General features: G+C 40.5%; 1 protein-coding gene across 1 annotated transcript in view; it reads left to right on the top strand.

Annotated features, from left to right (window-relative positions):
• Positions 1 to 2,255: 2,255 nt before the first annotated feature.
• The window catches only part of LOC149463128 (uncharacterized), a 32,323-nt gene continuing 17,687 nt past the window's right edge, over positions 2,256 to 16,891 (top strand). Inside the window, exons 1-4 of the mRNA XM_089675840.1 lie at positions 2,256 to 2,377; positions 6,789 to 6,927; positions 8,962 to 9,532; positions 13,895 to 14,036. Of these exons, the coding sequence (XP_089531966.1) occupies positions 9,004 to 9,532; positions 13,895 to 14,036 (671 nt within the window). The 5' untranslated portion in view covers positions 2,256 to 2,377; positions 6,789 to 6,927; positions 8,962 to 9,003. The remainder of the gene's footprint in view (positions 2,378 to 6,788; positions 6,928 to 8,961; positions 9,533 to 13,894; positions 14,037 to 16,891) is intronic.

Below are 16,891 nucleotides of genomic sequence, written 5' to 3'. Positions count from 1 at the left end.
GTGCGGGATCGTATGACCACTATGATGCTCAACGAACAGATGTCGAGTATCCGCAATGACTCCCAATGTAAATTTTTTAAAATATGGGAGCCGTGGTTGCAATACGCCCTTCCCTCACTCTCCCCGGCTAGTCTGGAGATGTAATGGCGTTAGGTGTTGGCGCTCTTGAATCCCTGCTCTTTGCCCCCCCCTTTTTTCTTTTTTTTTTTTTTTCTTTTCCTTTTTCTCTCTCTCTCTGTTTTTGGTGTGACTAGGACAGCTGCATTTAGTTGTTATATTCAGTTACATTAATGTTTTGTAACTTATGTGCCATTGATAGCCCCTGCGTGGGCGTACCTTTTGCCCGTTTGCATTAGAGCATTGTTTTTCCCCCTTTTTTTTTTATTTTGCATTTTGTTTATCTGTGCAATTGATAGCCCCTGCGTGGGCATGTTTTATTGCCTCTGTTTATACTGTTTAAAAAATTTAATAAAAACCATTGAAATAGAAAAAACGAAAAATCGGTCGTTCAAGCGGCCGACGTTACCATCAATGGTAAAAAAAATCGGCCGATTTTCATCCCGTCTACAGCCGGCAAAAAAGTGTCCCTGCAGAGAGCTCCGCTATTTCTTTGACAGTTCCTTGACATTTACAGCGGTTGCAACATTGTATCTATTTGTTTCCATTTAGGATACAGATGTTTTTATTCGGAAACAAATAGATACAATGTTGCAACCGCTGTAAATGTCAAAGAACTGTCAAAGAAATAGCGGAGCTCTCTGCAGGGACACTTTTTGCTGGACTGGAATTCCTCTTATTTTTCATCCTACTTCTTCTTCATCCTCATCCTCTTCTTCTTCATCCTCATCCTCTTCTTCATCCTCTTCATCCTCATCCTCTTCTTCCTCATCCTCTTCTTCTTCTTCATCCTCATCCTCTTCTTCTTCTTCTTCTTCTTCTTCATCCTCTTCTTCTTCTTCTTCATCCTCATCTTCTTCTTCTTCCTCATCCTCATCCTCTTCTTCTTCTTCTTCATCCTCATCCTCTTCTTCTTCATCCTCATCCTCTTCTTCTTCTTCATCCTCTTCTTCTTCCTCTTCTTCTTCTTCATCCTCTTCTACTTCCTCTTCTTCTTTTTCTTCTTTTTGTCTTCCTCTTGCAGGTCACTGCTCATGCGCAGATTTTTTATCGGTAAAAAATCGGCCGATTTGCCCATCATTGCCGCGAAAATCGGCCGAACGGCAAAATCGGCCGTTTTTTTTTCCAACTTTACCGATAAAAAAAATCGGCCAAAATACCAAAAAACGGCCGAACAAATAGCCCACTAACGATCCGAAAATCGCCCGATTTTATTTTCGGCCGAAAAATCGGCCGATTTTCGACCCATCTATGGCCTGCATAAGTTTGGCAAAGCTCTGTGTATCTTAAACAATTGCCATGTTTTTTTCCATAAAATACTGTTTTTACTCTTTTTTTTTTTTAATTTTTTTTGTAACCAAGTGCTTCTGATCTCCTCCAGCCTTTTTCAACTAATTCCTATCCATATGCACTTAGTCCACTGTCAGCTGCACACCATTGCTCTAGACCAGTGGTTCTCAACCTGTGGATCGCGACCCCTTTGGGGGTCGAACGACCCTTTCACAGGGGTCCCCTAAGACCATCAGAAAACACATATTTCCGATGTGTAAAGAGCAGCTACTGTGTAGAAAGCAGCTGCTGTGTTGAAAGCAGCTACTCTGTTAAAAGCAGCTACTGTGTTCAAAGCAGCAGTATTGGAGGTAAAATGACACTCATGAATTATAATTACTGGGTAAATAATGTTATGGTTGGGGGTCACCACAACATGAGGAACTGTATTAAAGGGTCACGTAATTAGGAAGGTTGAGAACCACTGCTCTAGACAGACTTCCTGATGGTGATCTCCAATGGGGCTTGTGACAGGGCAGCAATGCAGGAGCACGAGTGGGAATTCACTTTTACATATACAGTATTTTATTATTATTATTATTATTATACAGGATTTATATAACGCCAACAGTTTGCGCAGCGTTGTACAAAATTAAGGTAGACATTACCTATTGCTTTATTCAAGACCACAGACTTGCTTAGTGCCATACAGTGTGCCTAGGTAACTAAAACTGCAAGGAGCGTGGGATTGCTTATTTATGGCAGGGGACTTTGCATGTCTCTTAGGTTGATTTTAATTAAATTATTTATTCATTGTTGTTCATTTACTTTGTGATTATGGTTGTGTCTCTGTGTGTTTTTACAGGACAGAAAGCTGCTGTTGGTATAGTAATGGTTGGTGGTATCTTCCAAGTAAGGTGGATTTAGGGAAAAGATCTGACAACAACCGCCCAAATAGTTCCCCTGTGACCACTACAATACCAGTTCTAAGGTGATGTTTATCACTATATATTATGTGTTACAATTTTACATTAAGCCTTTTCATTGTCTAACCCAGCTTTTTTCAACCAGGGTGCTGTTGCACTATGGATTGCCCTTTGGGATCTTTGCCTTTGCAAAAATGTCCATATAATGCTCCAAATTATCAACAAATTGTCAACAAGCCAGCAAGTAGATCAAGCCTGCCATTTTGTCACACAAAGCCACAGGTTTTCATTGTGCAGCATTACAACCTTGGGCATTGTGAAGGCCACCAGCTGGCATCCTAACAACTGATGACGCCATTGCTTGATAAGGAGGATGTCAGTCGCTAGCACAGCATTCATTTGTTTTTTTTACATTTTAGAATAGGGTGCCTCGAGATGGTTCCAAATTTTTAAGGGTGTGTTGACTGAAAAAGATTGAAAAAACTGCCCTAACCATCTAAAAATGGTGCCTTCATAATCCTATCTGCCAGTTCAAATACATTCCTACTTTTCCCAAATGTGCAGCCTAAGCAGACTAAACATAGTACATAGTCAGCAATCACAGCTTCAGTTTGTCTTAAGATGCTTTTAATTTATAATTATAAAAATGCTTATAACTGATTTAGTTCCCAATTGACAGCGGTTTTTGTCAATATTGACAAAGGAGAGCTTTGCTTTAATCATTTCGCTGCCAGAGGCATCTTTTCATTTTTTTTTTGCACACATTTTAAAAAATAATTTTAGGCCTAATGATTGGTTAAAATAACCAAACATTACATATTTCTGAAAGCAGACACCCTAAAGGATAAAATAGTGGTAGTTCCAATTTTCTGTGTCACGTAATATTTGCACAATGGTTTATGAAATGCAAAATTTGAGCAAAAAAAACCCATTAAGTTAATTGTAGAGCAAACAAATGCATTATATTACATTTTATGGTAAAATATAAAAGATGAGAATCATCTAGAAAGACTGGAAGCTATGAGCATTTCATAATTTTGGTTTTGCCGGATATATACAGCGCCTTTTTAAGATTGGGAAAGCATCTGATCACACCGATCTTGTTGTGATCAGATGCTTTAAGAGCAGAGGAGAGATCTAGAGTCAATTAGACCCCAGATTTCTCAGAAAAGAGTACCTGTCACTGCCTGGGATATTTGCATTCCCTGTGATAACAATAAAAATGATTTAAAAAAATGAAAGAGACAGTGTAAAAATAAAAAAAGCAAAATAAATAATAATAAAAAAAAAATTAACCCCAACCCCGTCTCCTGCTCGCACACAAAGGCAAACGACAGTCCCAGGTCGGTAAGTAAACAGAGATTGCATCAAGTATGTGAGGTATCACCGCGAACGTCTGATCGAGGGCAGTAATTCTAGCACTAGACCTCTTGTGTAAATATAAAGCGGTGACCTGTAAAGGTTTTTAAGGTGTTGCCTATATATATTAAAAATGTACATAGTGTGTTGCTGTTGCACGGGTGTGTGCGCAATTTTTAAGCAAGTCATATTTGGTATCCATTTCTCAATTGGGCATAATATTGTGTTTTTGTGCATTAAAATTCTAAAAAGTTTTTTTTTTCCCAAAAATTTTTTTGAAAAATCACTGCACAAATACTGTGCGACTTAAAAAATTTAAACACCCACCATTTTATTCCCTAGGGCCTACTTTAAAAAAAATATATAATGTTTGGGGATTCAAAGTAATTTTCTAGCAAAAAACCCTGTCTTTTCCTGTAAACAAAAAAGTGTCAGACAAGGCTTGTTCTTCATTTGGTTGGAAGAGTGGGTAATGTGTGGCATAAGCTTCTAATGTTGTCCCTGAAATGCCAGGATAGTAGAAGCTCCCCCCCCCCCCAAATGATCCCTTTTTGGAAAGTAGACACTCCAAGGTATTTGCTAAGAGGTATGGTGAGCATTTGTTGCCACAAGTTTTTGGAAAATGTAGAAAGAAAACAGAAATGTCTTTTTTCTTTTCTTTTTTTCTTTTCAAAACCCTGTGACAAAAATGATATCTGAAAAATACTCACCATGCCTCCTATCAAATTCCTTGGGGTGTCTACTTTCCAAAAAGGGGTCATTTGGGGGGGGGGGGTTGTACTATCCTGGAATTTTATGGCCTCCTAAACTGTGATAGGTATACAGCAAGAAACCGTCAGACCAGTCCAGCACACTGCAAGTTTCCCACTCTCCAAATGAATATTTTGTGGTGGATATGGGTCAGGAATGGATGGTCATGCGATGAGAGATCCTGGTGGTTCATGTGCGTGTCTGGTAGAGGTGGGCAGTAATGCTTTTAAAGGGAAATCCCCCTTTGTCATAACCTGCCCCAGTGATTAGGAAGTGTGTTTAAATAACAATCAGAACGATCAAGGGGTAATTAACACTGTGGGGAACCACATTCTTAATGGGAACTTGAGCACTGTATCACTATAGCTGTTATACTAAAATGGATTTCTGAAACAACGTGCTACACACAAGAAACAAAGTTAGTTAGTATTAAGCATTATACTGTGCTGGGAAATAGTTATATAAATAAATAGAAGCGGCTATGTTAACTCTTGATGAGACCCATCTATTGCAGGTCTAAAACCGGCATTTCTTTAAAAAGACAAATTGTAGAAGGCATTGATTAAGAAAACATAAATTGTAGAGGACATTAATTAAAAAATGTGTATGTATATATATATATATATATATATCTATATATATATCTATCTATATATACATACATACACACACATGCACTATATTGTCAAAAGTATTGGGACACCCCTCCAAATCATTTAGGTGTTCCAATCACCTCCATGGCTACAGGTATATAAAATCAAGCCCCTAGGCATGCAGACTGCTTCTGCAAACATTTGTGAAAGAATGGGTCACTCTCAGGAGCTCAGTGACTCCAGGCTTGGTACAGTGATAGGTTGTCATCTGTGCAATAAGTCCATCCGTGACATTTCCTGGCTACTAAATATTCCACGGTCAAATGTTAGTGGTATTATAACGAAGTTGAAGCAACTGGGAACAACAGCAACTCAGCCACAAAGTGGTAGATCATGTAAAACGACAGAGCAGGGACAGTGCATGCTGAAGTACACAGAAGTCGTTAACTGTCTGCAATGGCTAAAGATCTCCAAATTTTGTGTTGCTTTCAGATTAGCACAGTAGAACAGTGTGCAGAGAGCTTCATGGAAAGGGTTTCCATGGCTCAGCAGCTGCATCCAAGCCTTACATCACCAAGTGCAATGCAAAGCGTCGGATGCAGTGGTGTAAAGCACGCCGCCACTGGACTCTAGAGCAGTGGAGACACGTTTTCTGGAGTGATGAATCACGCTTCTCTGTCTGGCAATCCAATGGACATGTCTAGGTTTGGCGGTTGCCAGGAGAATGGTACTTGCCTGACTGCATTGTGCCAAGTGTAAAGATGGTGGAGGGGGGGTTATGGTGTGGGGATGTTTTTCAGGGGTTGGTCTTGGCCCCCTAGTTCCAATTAAGGGAACTCTTAAGGCGTCAGCATACCAAGACATTTTGTAGAATATCAACATGAATGCGCACCAGTGCACAAAGCAAGGTTCAAATAGACCTGGATGAGCGAGTTTGGGGTGGAGGAACTTGACTGGCCTGCACCTGTCCTGACCTTAACCCGACAGAACACCTTTGGGATGAATTAGAGCGGAGACTGCAAGCCAGGCCTTCTCGTCTGACATCAGTGCCTGACCTCACAAATGTGCTTCTGGAAGAATGGTCAAACATTCCCATAGACACATTCCTAAACCTTGTGGACAGCCTTCCCAGAAGAGTTAAAACTTATAGCTACAAAGGGCGGGGCCAACTCAATATTGACCCCTATAGACTAAGACTGGGGGGCCATTAAAGTTTATGTGTGTGTAAAGGTAGGCGTCCCAATACTTTTGGCAATATAGTGTACATATATGTACACATACAGTTAGGTCCATATATATTTGGACACAGGCTCAATTTTAGTTTTTTTCAGGTATTTACCAAAACATATTTAAGCTATAGTTCTATAATATATATGAGCTGAAAGTGCACACTCTCAGGTTTAATTTAAGGGTCTGTACATCCAAATTGGAGGAAGGGTTTAGGAATTACAGCGCTTAAGAATAGCCACCCCTTCCTTTTTCAAGGGACCAAAAGTAATTGGACAATTGAAAATAATCATAAATAAAATGTTAATTTTTAATATTTTGTTTTGACAGCAGTTATAACCCTCTCTTACTCTACCAGAAATGAAAAAAAAAATGTATTTATTTCTAATTTAAGAAGAATTACATTTAGATGCTTATGTGTTTCTTAGACAAAATAATTATTATTTAAAGATGAATTAGTAAAGGGAAGTGCCTAACATGGTAAACAGCACAGCACATTATGCATTGGTATTTGTGAATTACTATTGTATCTTCCTTGTTTTTAAAGGGTTCCTTACAATTGTCCAGGATTGATTAAATTAATAGCACATGACCGTGATGGAGACATCGTGAGATGCAGATATGCAACCTCTTATTGGTGGGATTGTGCAAATTGCTATCACCAACCAGGCTTCACTTTAGATCAGGTAAGATTAGTCAGAGGCAATAAGGTCTCTACACTATTATGCATTAAATATGTTAGAATTCCAAGACCTATTACAGAAGGACTGGGCTGACTCATAGGCTGAAGGTAAATGACAGAAGCAGCCCCAATGTACCAGTACTGCTGCCAGCATGTCTGGTCACACACTGTTCCTCTCCTCCACTGCTATTTCCAGTAAATCCTGTTGTGTAAAATGAAGCTTCTGTAAAGTTTTGGAAAAAACTGTTCAGAAGCTTCAGACTGAATTCCACACTGTATGCAGTAACTGGCATTTTACTGCATTGTGTGTCCCTTTTACAATGCCACACAGTCTGAAGTTGCACAGCAGCGAGCTGTGATAAATTGCAGACATGCTGCACTTTATCTCAACGAGCTGAACAGAATTGCATGTCATTGTACAGCAACACAGTGCATCATGCTGCTGTACAGTGACATAAATTAAATGTACTTTTGTACACTTCAAACAAAGTTCAGTAAAAAAAAAAAAGAAAGAGGGATCTGTGTGATGCTCTGAATCAGGGGCGGACTGACCATTTGGTAATTCGGGGACTGCCCGAGGGCCTGGGGTCAGTAGGGGGCCCCATGAGATGCCCCTGGTACCTATTTCATAGGTTTTTTTGAGTTTGGGCAAGGACACAGGGGCCCCATGATCCCCTATTGTCCAGGGTCCCCATGAGTTGTCAGTCCGCCCCTGCTCTGAATCACGCACCACAGAACCCATTTCTTCAGCAGCAGTGGACAGCTGCTGGAGAAGAAACAGTTGTGGTTTATCTCTCTGGCAGCTGTTTGTTCTGTATCAATTAGCCCTCATTAATATATACAACATTATCCTTACATGGTATTTTACTGTGTTTCATTCAACTGCAGATCGAAGTGGGAACCTTTTATTTGCATATGGTATCAGTTGAAGGCACCTGAATGCAAAAAGGAATACAATTTGTTCCTATTTAACTCCTTATTAAGACTAATCTGCCCTAAGTAACAGTTTTCTCTGCTTCTGCCCCTAGGTTTTATATTCCTGCTAATTTGTTGTATTCCTATTTTATTAACCTTCAATAACTAACATTATTTGTTTTCATTAATTTTGTTTATAATTTTTTTTTGTGTCAGTAATTTTAAAGTAAAAAAAAACAAATCTTTAAATTGAAAGGGAACAGTCTACATGGGGGTGAATCATTCCTCTCATTCAGATAAGTCTGTAAATGTAACCTTGGGCCATTGAGCTTTGTTAAAAGTTAGGCTTTTTCAGCAAAGCAGAAAGGAATAGAGAGATTATTTTGTAATCCTGAGCCTAGTGCGCCACCTGGTTTCTGGAAATTATAATGTAAATATATTAAGTATTTGATATTTACCTAAGTATCCTTTAAACCTCTTGGTGTCGGCTGTACGCATATATGCGGTCACTCGTTGGGTGAGCCTTAACACTGAGCAGCCGCATATATTTGGCCCTGTTAAAACAACTTACCTTGCTGAGAGCACGCTTCCTGCATGCTCCCAACACGGTAGCTGGTGGGGATCAGTAAGCTCCTGATGCATACTTGCGATCAGGGGCTTCCTGATCATGTGACCACTGTTACAGCCAATCACAATGGTCTCATAACCCAAATGCTCGCCTACGCCTCTTAGCTGTTAGAACTCTTAAAGAACTGGGAGGTTGTAGACGCGAAGGGGTTAAAATGTAAAGACAAAATGTAATTTTATTTCCTTTAAGCTGATCACATTCATCTGTTTATCTAAAGTAAACAAGACTTTACTGCCTAATCAGTTGGGGCTCTGGAACACATAGGGCTGAAGCTCAGGGTATCGTTATTTCAATGGCTCCTTGCTTGTTCTAGTTCACTGACTCACTAAATTGAAACGCCAGGATAAGGATGACTTCTTAAAAACTAAGGGAGCAATGGTAAAGTCCATGATCAACTCAAACACCTTTCACTTTAAAGGGAGATTTTGATGTACTGCACAATGAGCAATTTATATTTGAGTTTTCAAATCAAAATAATGTATTTGTTTACCATAGGACACATGTACTCTGTCATATCCAGAATGGTGGTTTTATGGAATGTATATCTTTGAAATAATGTTAGAAGATTTTCCGAAAGAGAACATTCATCTTGCATACAACGATGGGACATTTCGCTATAAATACAGACCTTATTTCCACAAAAATAGGGAAGCAGCAAAGGAGTCTGACAGATATCGTTGGTATGTTAGCACAGAGTCCTATTCTTCCAGCGTCACAGCCACAGAAACAGAGGCCATTACTGATGTATCTCACACCAGTAGTAGTCTGGTGACAGATGTACCTTACACGGGAATTCAGGAGACTGCTACTGAAGATTTGGCTAATACAATTACCCGTGACATGTTTACTGGGATTACGGAGGCTGTAACAATGCAAACAATAACTGAGGGAACACGTGAAACTACAACCCCCTATTCCTGGCAATCACAATCAATGGAGGCTGTAACAATGCAAACAATAACGGAGGGAACACGTGAAACTACAACCCCCTATTCCTGGCAATCACAATCAACTTTGCCACCATTAGAACCACTTAGTAGTATACCACTGCAATTTATTTTATACGGTCAGTTTTTCTTATTCATGCCTATACTATGCTAAGTTCTATTCCATGTTATTTACTATTATAATTTACTTAATATAAAACAAATCAATAATGTGTCAGAAGACATCTATTGGATTGGGCTAGTCATTGCATGGATTGCAGGGCTGTTGGAGAGCTACGACTGCCAAATAATCTTCAGACAAGTCACTTTGTCCTGTAATGATATGGTTGCCGCAGTGCGGAATCACAGCTCAAAGAGGGGACCAGTCATCTGACACACCAGAAGCATGTGAGCTACTGAAAATTATTCCGCATAGCTCTGAAAGTCAACAGAGATTGGAGTCACCAACCAACGGACTGATAAGCATTGTTAATCTTCATTCGCTGGGTTGCAATTTTACATTATTGTGACTGTGATGGTTTTAAATGTTGTTTTTCTTATTCTTCATTCTTGCTTTATAAGCTTTAAAGTGGAATTCCAGACACCACCTAACTAACCTTGGAAATGCTCCCCCCAACCCGACATCTATTCTGACTAACCTGTGTAAGATAGATTTGTATACTTGCCTATTTTCAGTCTGGTCACATGATCTGGCTCCCCTGTGTCAGCCAGCTCAGCTACAAGGGGGAGGTGGGCCATTGAAGCCTAAGGGCGATATCACAGCTCTAGGCTTTACCACCCATTGTCAGAGTGCTCCCTGTCCTCTCCCCTGCAGCTGCCTCTCACTGACACCGGGCGTCCAGAAAATAGATAAGTATACAGATCTTTCTTACACAGGTTAGTCAGAATAGGTGTAAGGAAATGGGAGGGAGCTTATTTAAGATTAGATAGATGGAGCCACTTTAAGGGAAGTTTAAACCGTAAATACAAGTTTTCCACAATTGCAGCCTAGAACTCCTCGTATTTTTAACAGTATTCTTAAAAGTACCTTCTGTTGCTCTCAGCTTCCTCCAGATGTCCAATTTTTTTCTCTGCTTTGATCTGACTTCAACATAGGCATGTTCTCTTGTTCACTCCCGAGAAGGACTATGGGAATTGTAGAGCACATAGAGCAGTGTACATGACTGCAACGAACATGCACTGCCTGTTCCAAACAAACGGAAGTGAGGAGGGAAAGGGGAGGTTTGGCAGCTGATGGAGGGCATTACAAGGAGGCAGAAAAACACAATAAGAAACAGTTTTAATAAAAACAGATTACAGGGCCATTGGACACAGCTCAAGTTTGGCAGCTGATTTTAGCCAATGATTTTGGCTGAAGTCAGCTGATCGGCTGTGTCCAGTCACACACACAGTTCTGTGTTTACAAAAACAGAGAACTCTTTGTGTACAGGAAACTGCCATCTGGCTGTTTCTTATCCCTGCAAAGCTAGAAGGTGTTGGGTTCTCATAAAGCTTAAAGCTAATCTCCAGCTTTACTGTTAATTGAATTTGTTTAGACCAAGCTGTCCCAAACAGACCATTTCTTACACTAACAGATGCACCCATTCGGCACACTGTCTAAAGTGTATGTTGCCTTAGTTAAAATGCAGTATACAGCACTGAGTTCTGGCTGTGGGGCGTGAATTTCCCATCCCACACCCGGTACAAAATTGAGTTGGGCTGAGGTCTTCTCAGCCAGTCATAGGCAGCTTTGCACTCTTTCAGTGAATATGAGGTTTCCTCCTATTGGTCAGAGAGGCAGACAGAGGGGAAAATTACATCACATTCTCTGCCTCAGCCAATCAGAGCAAGCTTTGTATTCATTCAGAGAAGTGCTCAGACTGACTCAGTTTTGTTCCGGGTGTGACACAGGAAGTTTACATCCCGCTGTCACGTGGTTGCATGCATGTAGCGGTATCCTCTCAGGAGCCGCTTGTAATTTGGGTCTATTTTATCCTTTCACAGCATAAACAGCCAGGCACACTGCATTTCCAGCAATCTTCCTCTGGTTCAAATACCAGTCTAGGGTTTGTTTTTGTTTTTATTGGAACAATAACTTGGATAGGGATGGGGAACATGAGGTACCCCGAAATTTCAAAACCGTACAACTTGAGAACTACTTGACTTCTGACTGTACTAAGAAAACCTCTAGCAATAAAGCATGCTCCTGGCTGTCTTGGAAAACTCCTGGCTGCACTGCAATTGGTTGGGAGGTCAAACCACCCCACAGTCACTTCGCCTCTGTATATAGCAACCCAGAATGGTTGGGCTTCCTTCCACCAACTCCATTCTGGCTCAGCTTAGTCTCTGGACGAAGCTCTGTTTGGTTGGCTCCCAGCTAAGCCTAGCTGGGACTTTGATTTCTTCAAAGGCCCCTCTAGTTTCCTTTGCACAGGGGTCTCCTCCTGAAGGACTGGACCCAAGAATTCTGTTTCCTGCTGCTCATTCCTCAGCCTACTTTTTGGCTGTCTTTCTCCACCTGCAGGGCACACATCCCCAGGGATTAGCTAGAATCCCATAAATATTCAGGCTGCCTGTCCTGCTCTCCCTCCCACTATACTTCTACAAATCTCTAGAAGACAGTTTATGCAGTGCGCCCAGCGGGCGTACCTGTTGGTACAGAAAATAGTTTGTTTGGGCCAACTTGTCCCAAACAAACTAGTTAAAATGAAAATAAACTTGGACATCAGCTGTAAGCCAGAACGTACAAATACCAGTAGCAAAAAGAGGACACAGCATATTATTGTACATGATTGATGGGTTACAAAGTTATCAGAACACTTTTGTGGAGCTTTAACTTTATCATTTTCATTTACTTGATTGTTTGGAGACTCCGGAGGAAGTCCCTAAATTTAGCTTTGGCTCCCTGTCCTTTAAATGCTTTACACTTCTATTGTTCTATAGTTGTTACACTGTATGTTTTATTCAGGGTGTTCAGATTCCAATTATTATTTAACAAATAAAAAAAAATTCACTGTTGAGGTTTACATACATTTTAACCACTTGCCCTCCTGAGGATTTACCCCCCTTCCTGACCAGGCCATTTTTTGCATTACGGTGCTGCGTTACTTTAACTGACAATTGCATGGTCATGCAATGCTGCACCCAAATGAAATTTACATCCTTTTTGCTCCACGAATTGAGCTTTCTTTCAGTGGTATTTGATTGCCTGTGCGTTTTGAAATTTTTTGCGCTATACAAAAAAAAGACCGACAATTATGAGGAAAAAATATTTTTGACTTTTTGCTATTAACCGTGACCAGTAAAAAAAATCAAATTTCAGCAAAATTGTATGCCAAAAATGTATTCCGCGCAATGTCTTTGCTAAAAAAAAATCCCAATATGTGTAAATTAATTTTTATGTGAAAGTTATAGTATTTACAAATGGCGGTATATATACTGGGATGTATTTTTTATTTTTGCTAGTAATTGCAGCGATCAGCATCTTTTAGTAGGGCTGCGGGACTGCAGCAGACATTCTGACACTGGGGGGAACTGACTTAGTGTCACTGACATTCCCAGTGACACTAATACAGTGATCAGTGCTAAAAAAAAAGCACTGACACTGTACTAATGGCACTGGGCAGGGAGGGGTTAACATGAGGGGAGATCAAAGGGTTAACTGTGTGCTGGGAGTGTTTTACTAGGGAGCAGAGGGGGTGTGCTTTGCTGTAATCACACTGCTCTGGATGGCTCCAGAGCAGTGTGCCCAAGCTGACAGGGAGAAGGACTATTAGTAAACAAAACAGTCCTCCTCCCTGTTGGTGATAGTTGGAAATCACTGGGTGCCAGCGAGTAATTACTGGCCCAGTGATTGACAGCCACGGCCGTCAATGGTGGCACAGGTAGGGTGCGCGGGTAGGGTAGGCCATGCCGCCCTGTACTATTATCTCTGCTATAGGGCAGTCGGGAAGCAGTTAAAGTATAACTAAAGGCATTTTTTTTTAGTTTTGGATAGAGCAGGAAGGGATTAGAACACCTTTCAGGATTTTTTTTTTTCGCTGCCTGTGCCCCGGTTAGGGAGATTAATCCTTTCTATTTGTCCTGTTAATAGAGGGGAAATCTTCAATGGGGACACTAGTTCTGGTGACCGTGCTGACAACCAGTGATTCCTTCACTTTGAGGGGATTTCCTATCACGTCCTTTACTGGCTATAGGGCAGGAAGTGAAGGAAAATCTTGCAATGGGACACAAATGGCAAAAGAAAACCTGATAAGAGTTATAACCTTCCCGTACTCTATCCAAAATGAAAAAAATAAATGTTTTTCTTTCAGTAAAACATCTTTGCCGAATTAAAGTGTTTGGTTAGCCTTCTTATGTATTGTAAAATTCCTCAACTGAACAAAGAAAACTTAAATGCCCTTCTATTTACATGTAGCGGCCAGATGGGGTAAAGAATTGTGAAACTTGTTCAGCAGCAAAAACTACTATTATTACCTTTTTTTTCTCTGTCTCTTGAACAGCTACTGATGCAGTTCCTTCATGTGCTGAAGGACAGTGGATACCAAAATTTCTTCCACCAACACCAAGACAAGGGGAAAAGCTGTATGCTAAAGCTGGATCTGCGTTTCGAATACGACTCTCAGCCTATGCACTCTATGACAGGTAAAATTTTATAAAAAAATAAACATACAGCCTACATATAACACATATTGTAGCTTCCTGTTCTAAAATTTCAAGCGGTGTTATCAGCCCTGTCCCATTACCTCTGCAAACTACAGAACACCTTCTCCATGGTGTTAAGAAGATGAGTGGAGGGGGCGTTCTGTACTCCTACATGCTTCCCACCCTATGGTGACAACATAATATCTTCATAGATACAGTACTCTGAGTGAGTGTTGTCACTCTAGAACTGCAGGAGATTTTCAGGCAGGATCATCAGCAGAAAATGAGGATAAAAAGCTTGAACTAAAACGAATGCTGAAACCATATCTAAGGATTCATAAGCTGCAATATAGTACATGTTTGTTATTGAGTTTAGATACACTTTAGGCTGGAAGGTATCAAGCCGTATTAGACACAAATTGCCATAGATTGAATAGTGAGGATGAGCTGATTAAGCAAACCTCATGGAACATCTTATGAAAACATCCCTGTATCAGATATGCAGGCTTAGACAATTTAAAAAGCAAACAAAAAGGTGTGCTAAAGTGCCCAGAATATACTTAACATGGATCCCAGATGGATGATTGGATCTATACACTCCCATTTATTCAGACACCAATCACAATCTTCTACACCTCAACCATGTCACGGAGGGAACACAAGAGAAAGCTCCATAGTGTAATAATATTGGCAACCATTTATTAAAAAAGGAAAAAATGACTTCACCGCTATGCTCCACCCTACACGTTTCGTCTCAAGGGACAGCTTCCAGGGGCATCAAAATCTTTTGTATCGTGGTTAAACTTTGGAAGACTGTGATTGGTGTTTGAATAAATGGGAATGTATTGATCCAACCATTCATCTGGGATCCATGTAAGACCTCTACACTTGTGGGGTCTGTTGCTCTGGTAAGCAGTTTTATGTGTAGGTGGAGGAGCACTGGATGGACGGCTTTCTGCACAGAGGGTTCACAGATTCTTTGAAGTATGCTGTTTTTTACACGTTGATGGATTTTGTTTATTACTAATTTTGTCACTGATGAATTTTGAGCACTGTGATGTACACAGATTAGAGATTACTATGTGTTTGAGATTATAAAATGGTTGTGTTATAAATCACTGATTTTGTAATCATATCACCATAGGATTCTTAAAATGACAGTGCAACAGTTTTGTTTTCAAAGGCTTGGACAGTTGCCGTTTTCTCAGGTCATTCAAGCCCAGCTGAAGTCACAAAAGTATATATACAGTCAGATAGACATTGCCCTAGTCTTACCTCCACTTTCTTGTTACAGCAGTTTTTCAGGGTGTCCATATATGGATGTCTAATAAGCACCAGAGCTATGTCCAGGGCACTGAGTAATCAGCTCTCAAGAATTCACACAGGCCTGGTCAGCTATAGTCAGGTCCATAAATATTGGGACATTGACACAATTCTAACATTTTTGGCTCTATACACCACCACAATGGATTTGAAATGAAACAAACAAGATGTGCTTTAACTGCAGACTGTCAGCTTTAATTTGAGGGTATTTACATCCAAATCAGGTGAACGGTGTAGGAATTACAACAGTTTGAATATGTGCCTCCCACTTGTTAAGGGACCAAAAGTAATGGGACAGAATAATAATCATAAATCAAACTTTCACTTTTTAATACTTGGTTGCAAATCCTTTGCAGTCAATTACAGCCTGAAGTCTGGAACGCATAGACATCACCAGATGCTGGGTTTCATCCCTGGTGATGCTCTGCCAGGCCTCTACTGCAACTGTCTTCAGTTCCTGCTTGTTCTTGGGGCGTTTTCCCTTCAGTTTTGTCTTCAGCAAGTGAAATGCATGCTCAATCGGATTCAGGTCAGGTGATTTACTTGGCCATTGCATAACATTCCACTTCTTTCCCTTAAAAAACTCTTTGGTTGCTTTTACAGTATGCTTTAGGTCATTGTCCATCTGCACTGTGAAGTGGCGTCCAATGAGTTCTGAAGCATTTGGCTGAATATGAGCAGATAATATTGCCCGAAACACTTCAGAATTCATCCTGCTGCTTTTGACAGCAGTCACATCATCAATAAATACAAGAGAACCAGTTCCATTGGCAGCCATACATGCCCACGCCATGACACTACCACCACCATGCTTCACTGATGAGGTGGTATGCTTAGGATCATGAGCAGTTCCTTTCCTTCTCCATACTCTTCTCTTCCCATCACTCTGGTACAAGTTGATCTCGGTCTCTTCTGTCCATAGGATGTTGCTCCAGAACTGTGAAGGCTTTTTTAGATGTCGTTTGGCAAACTCTAATCTGGCCTTCCTGTTTTTGAGGCTCACCAATGGTTTCCATCTTGTGGTGAACCCTCTGTATTCACTCTGGTGAAGTCTTCTCTTGATTGTTGACTTTGAAACACATACACCTACCTCCTGGAGAGTGTTCTTGATCTGGCCAACTGTTGTGAAGGGTGTTTTCTTCACCAGGGAAAGAATTCTTCGGTCATTCACCACAGTTGTTTTCCGTGGTCTTCCGGGTCTTTTGGTGTTGCTGAGCTTACCGGTGCGTTCCTTCTTTTTAAGAATGTTCCAAACAGTTGTTTTGGCCACACCTAATGTTTTGCTATCTCTCTGATGGGTTTGTTTTGTTTTTTCAGCCTAATGATGGCTTGTTCACTGATAGTGACAGCTCTTTGGATCTCATCTTGAGAGTTGACAGCAACAGATTCCAAATGCAAATAGAACACTTGAAATTAACTCTGGACCTTTTATCTGCGCATTGTAATTGGGATAATGAGGGAATAACACACCTGGCCATGGAACAGCTGAGAAGCCAATTGTCCCATTACTTTTGGTCCCTTAACAAGTGGGA

Source organism: Staurois parvus, unplaced genomic scaffold (genome assembly GCF_062004578.1).
Source record: "Staurois parvus isolate SC_StPar_1 unplaced genomic scaffold, SC_StPar_1.0 ptg000159l, whole genome shotgun sequence".
Taxonomy (NCBI): domain Eukaryota; kingdom Metazoa; phylum Chordata; class Amphibia; order Anura; family Ranidae; genus Staurois; species Staurois parvus.
Note: the sequence above shows the minus strand (reverse complement) of the source record. Positions and strands in the feature narration are given on the sequence as shown.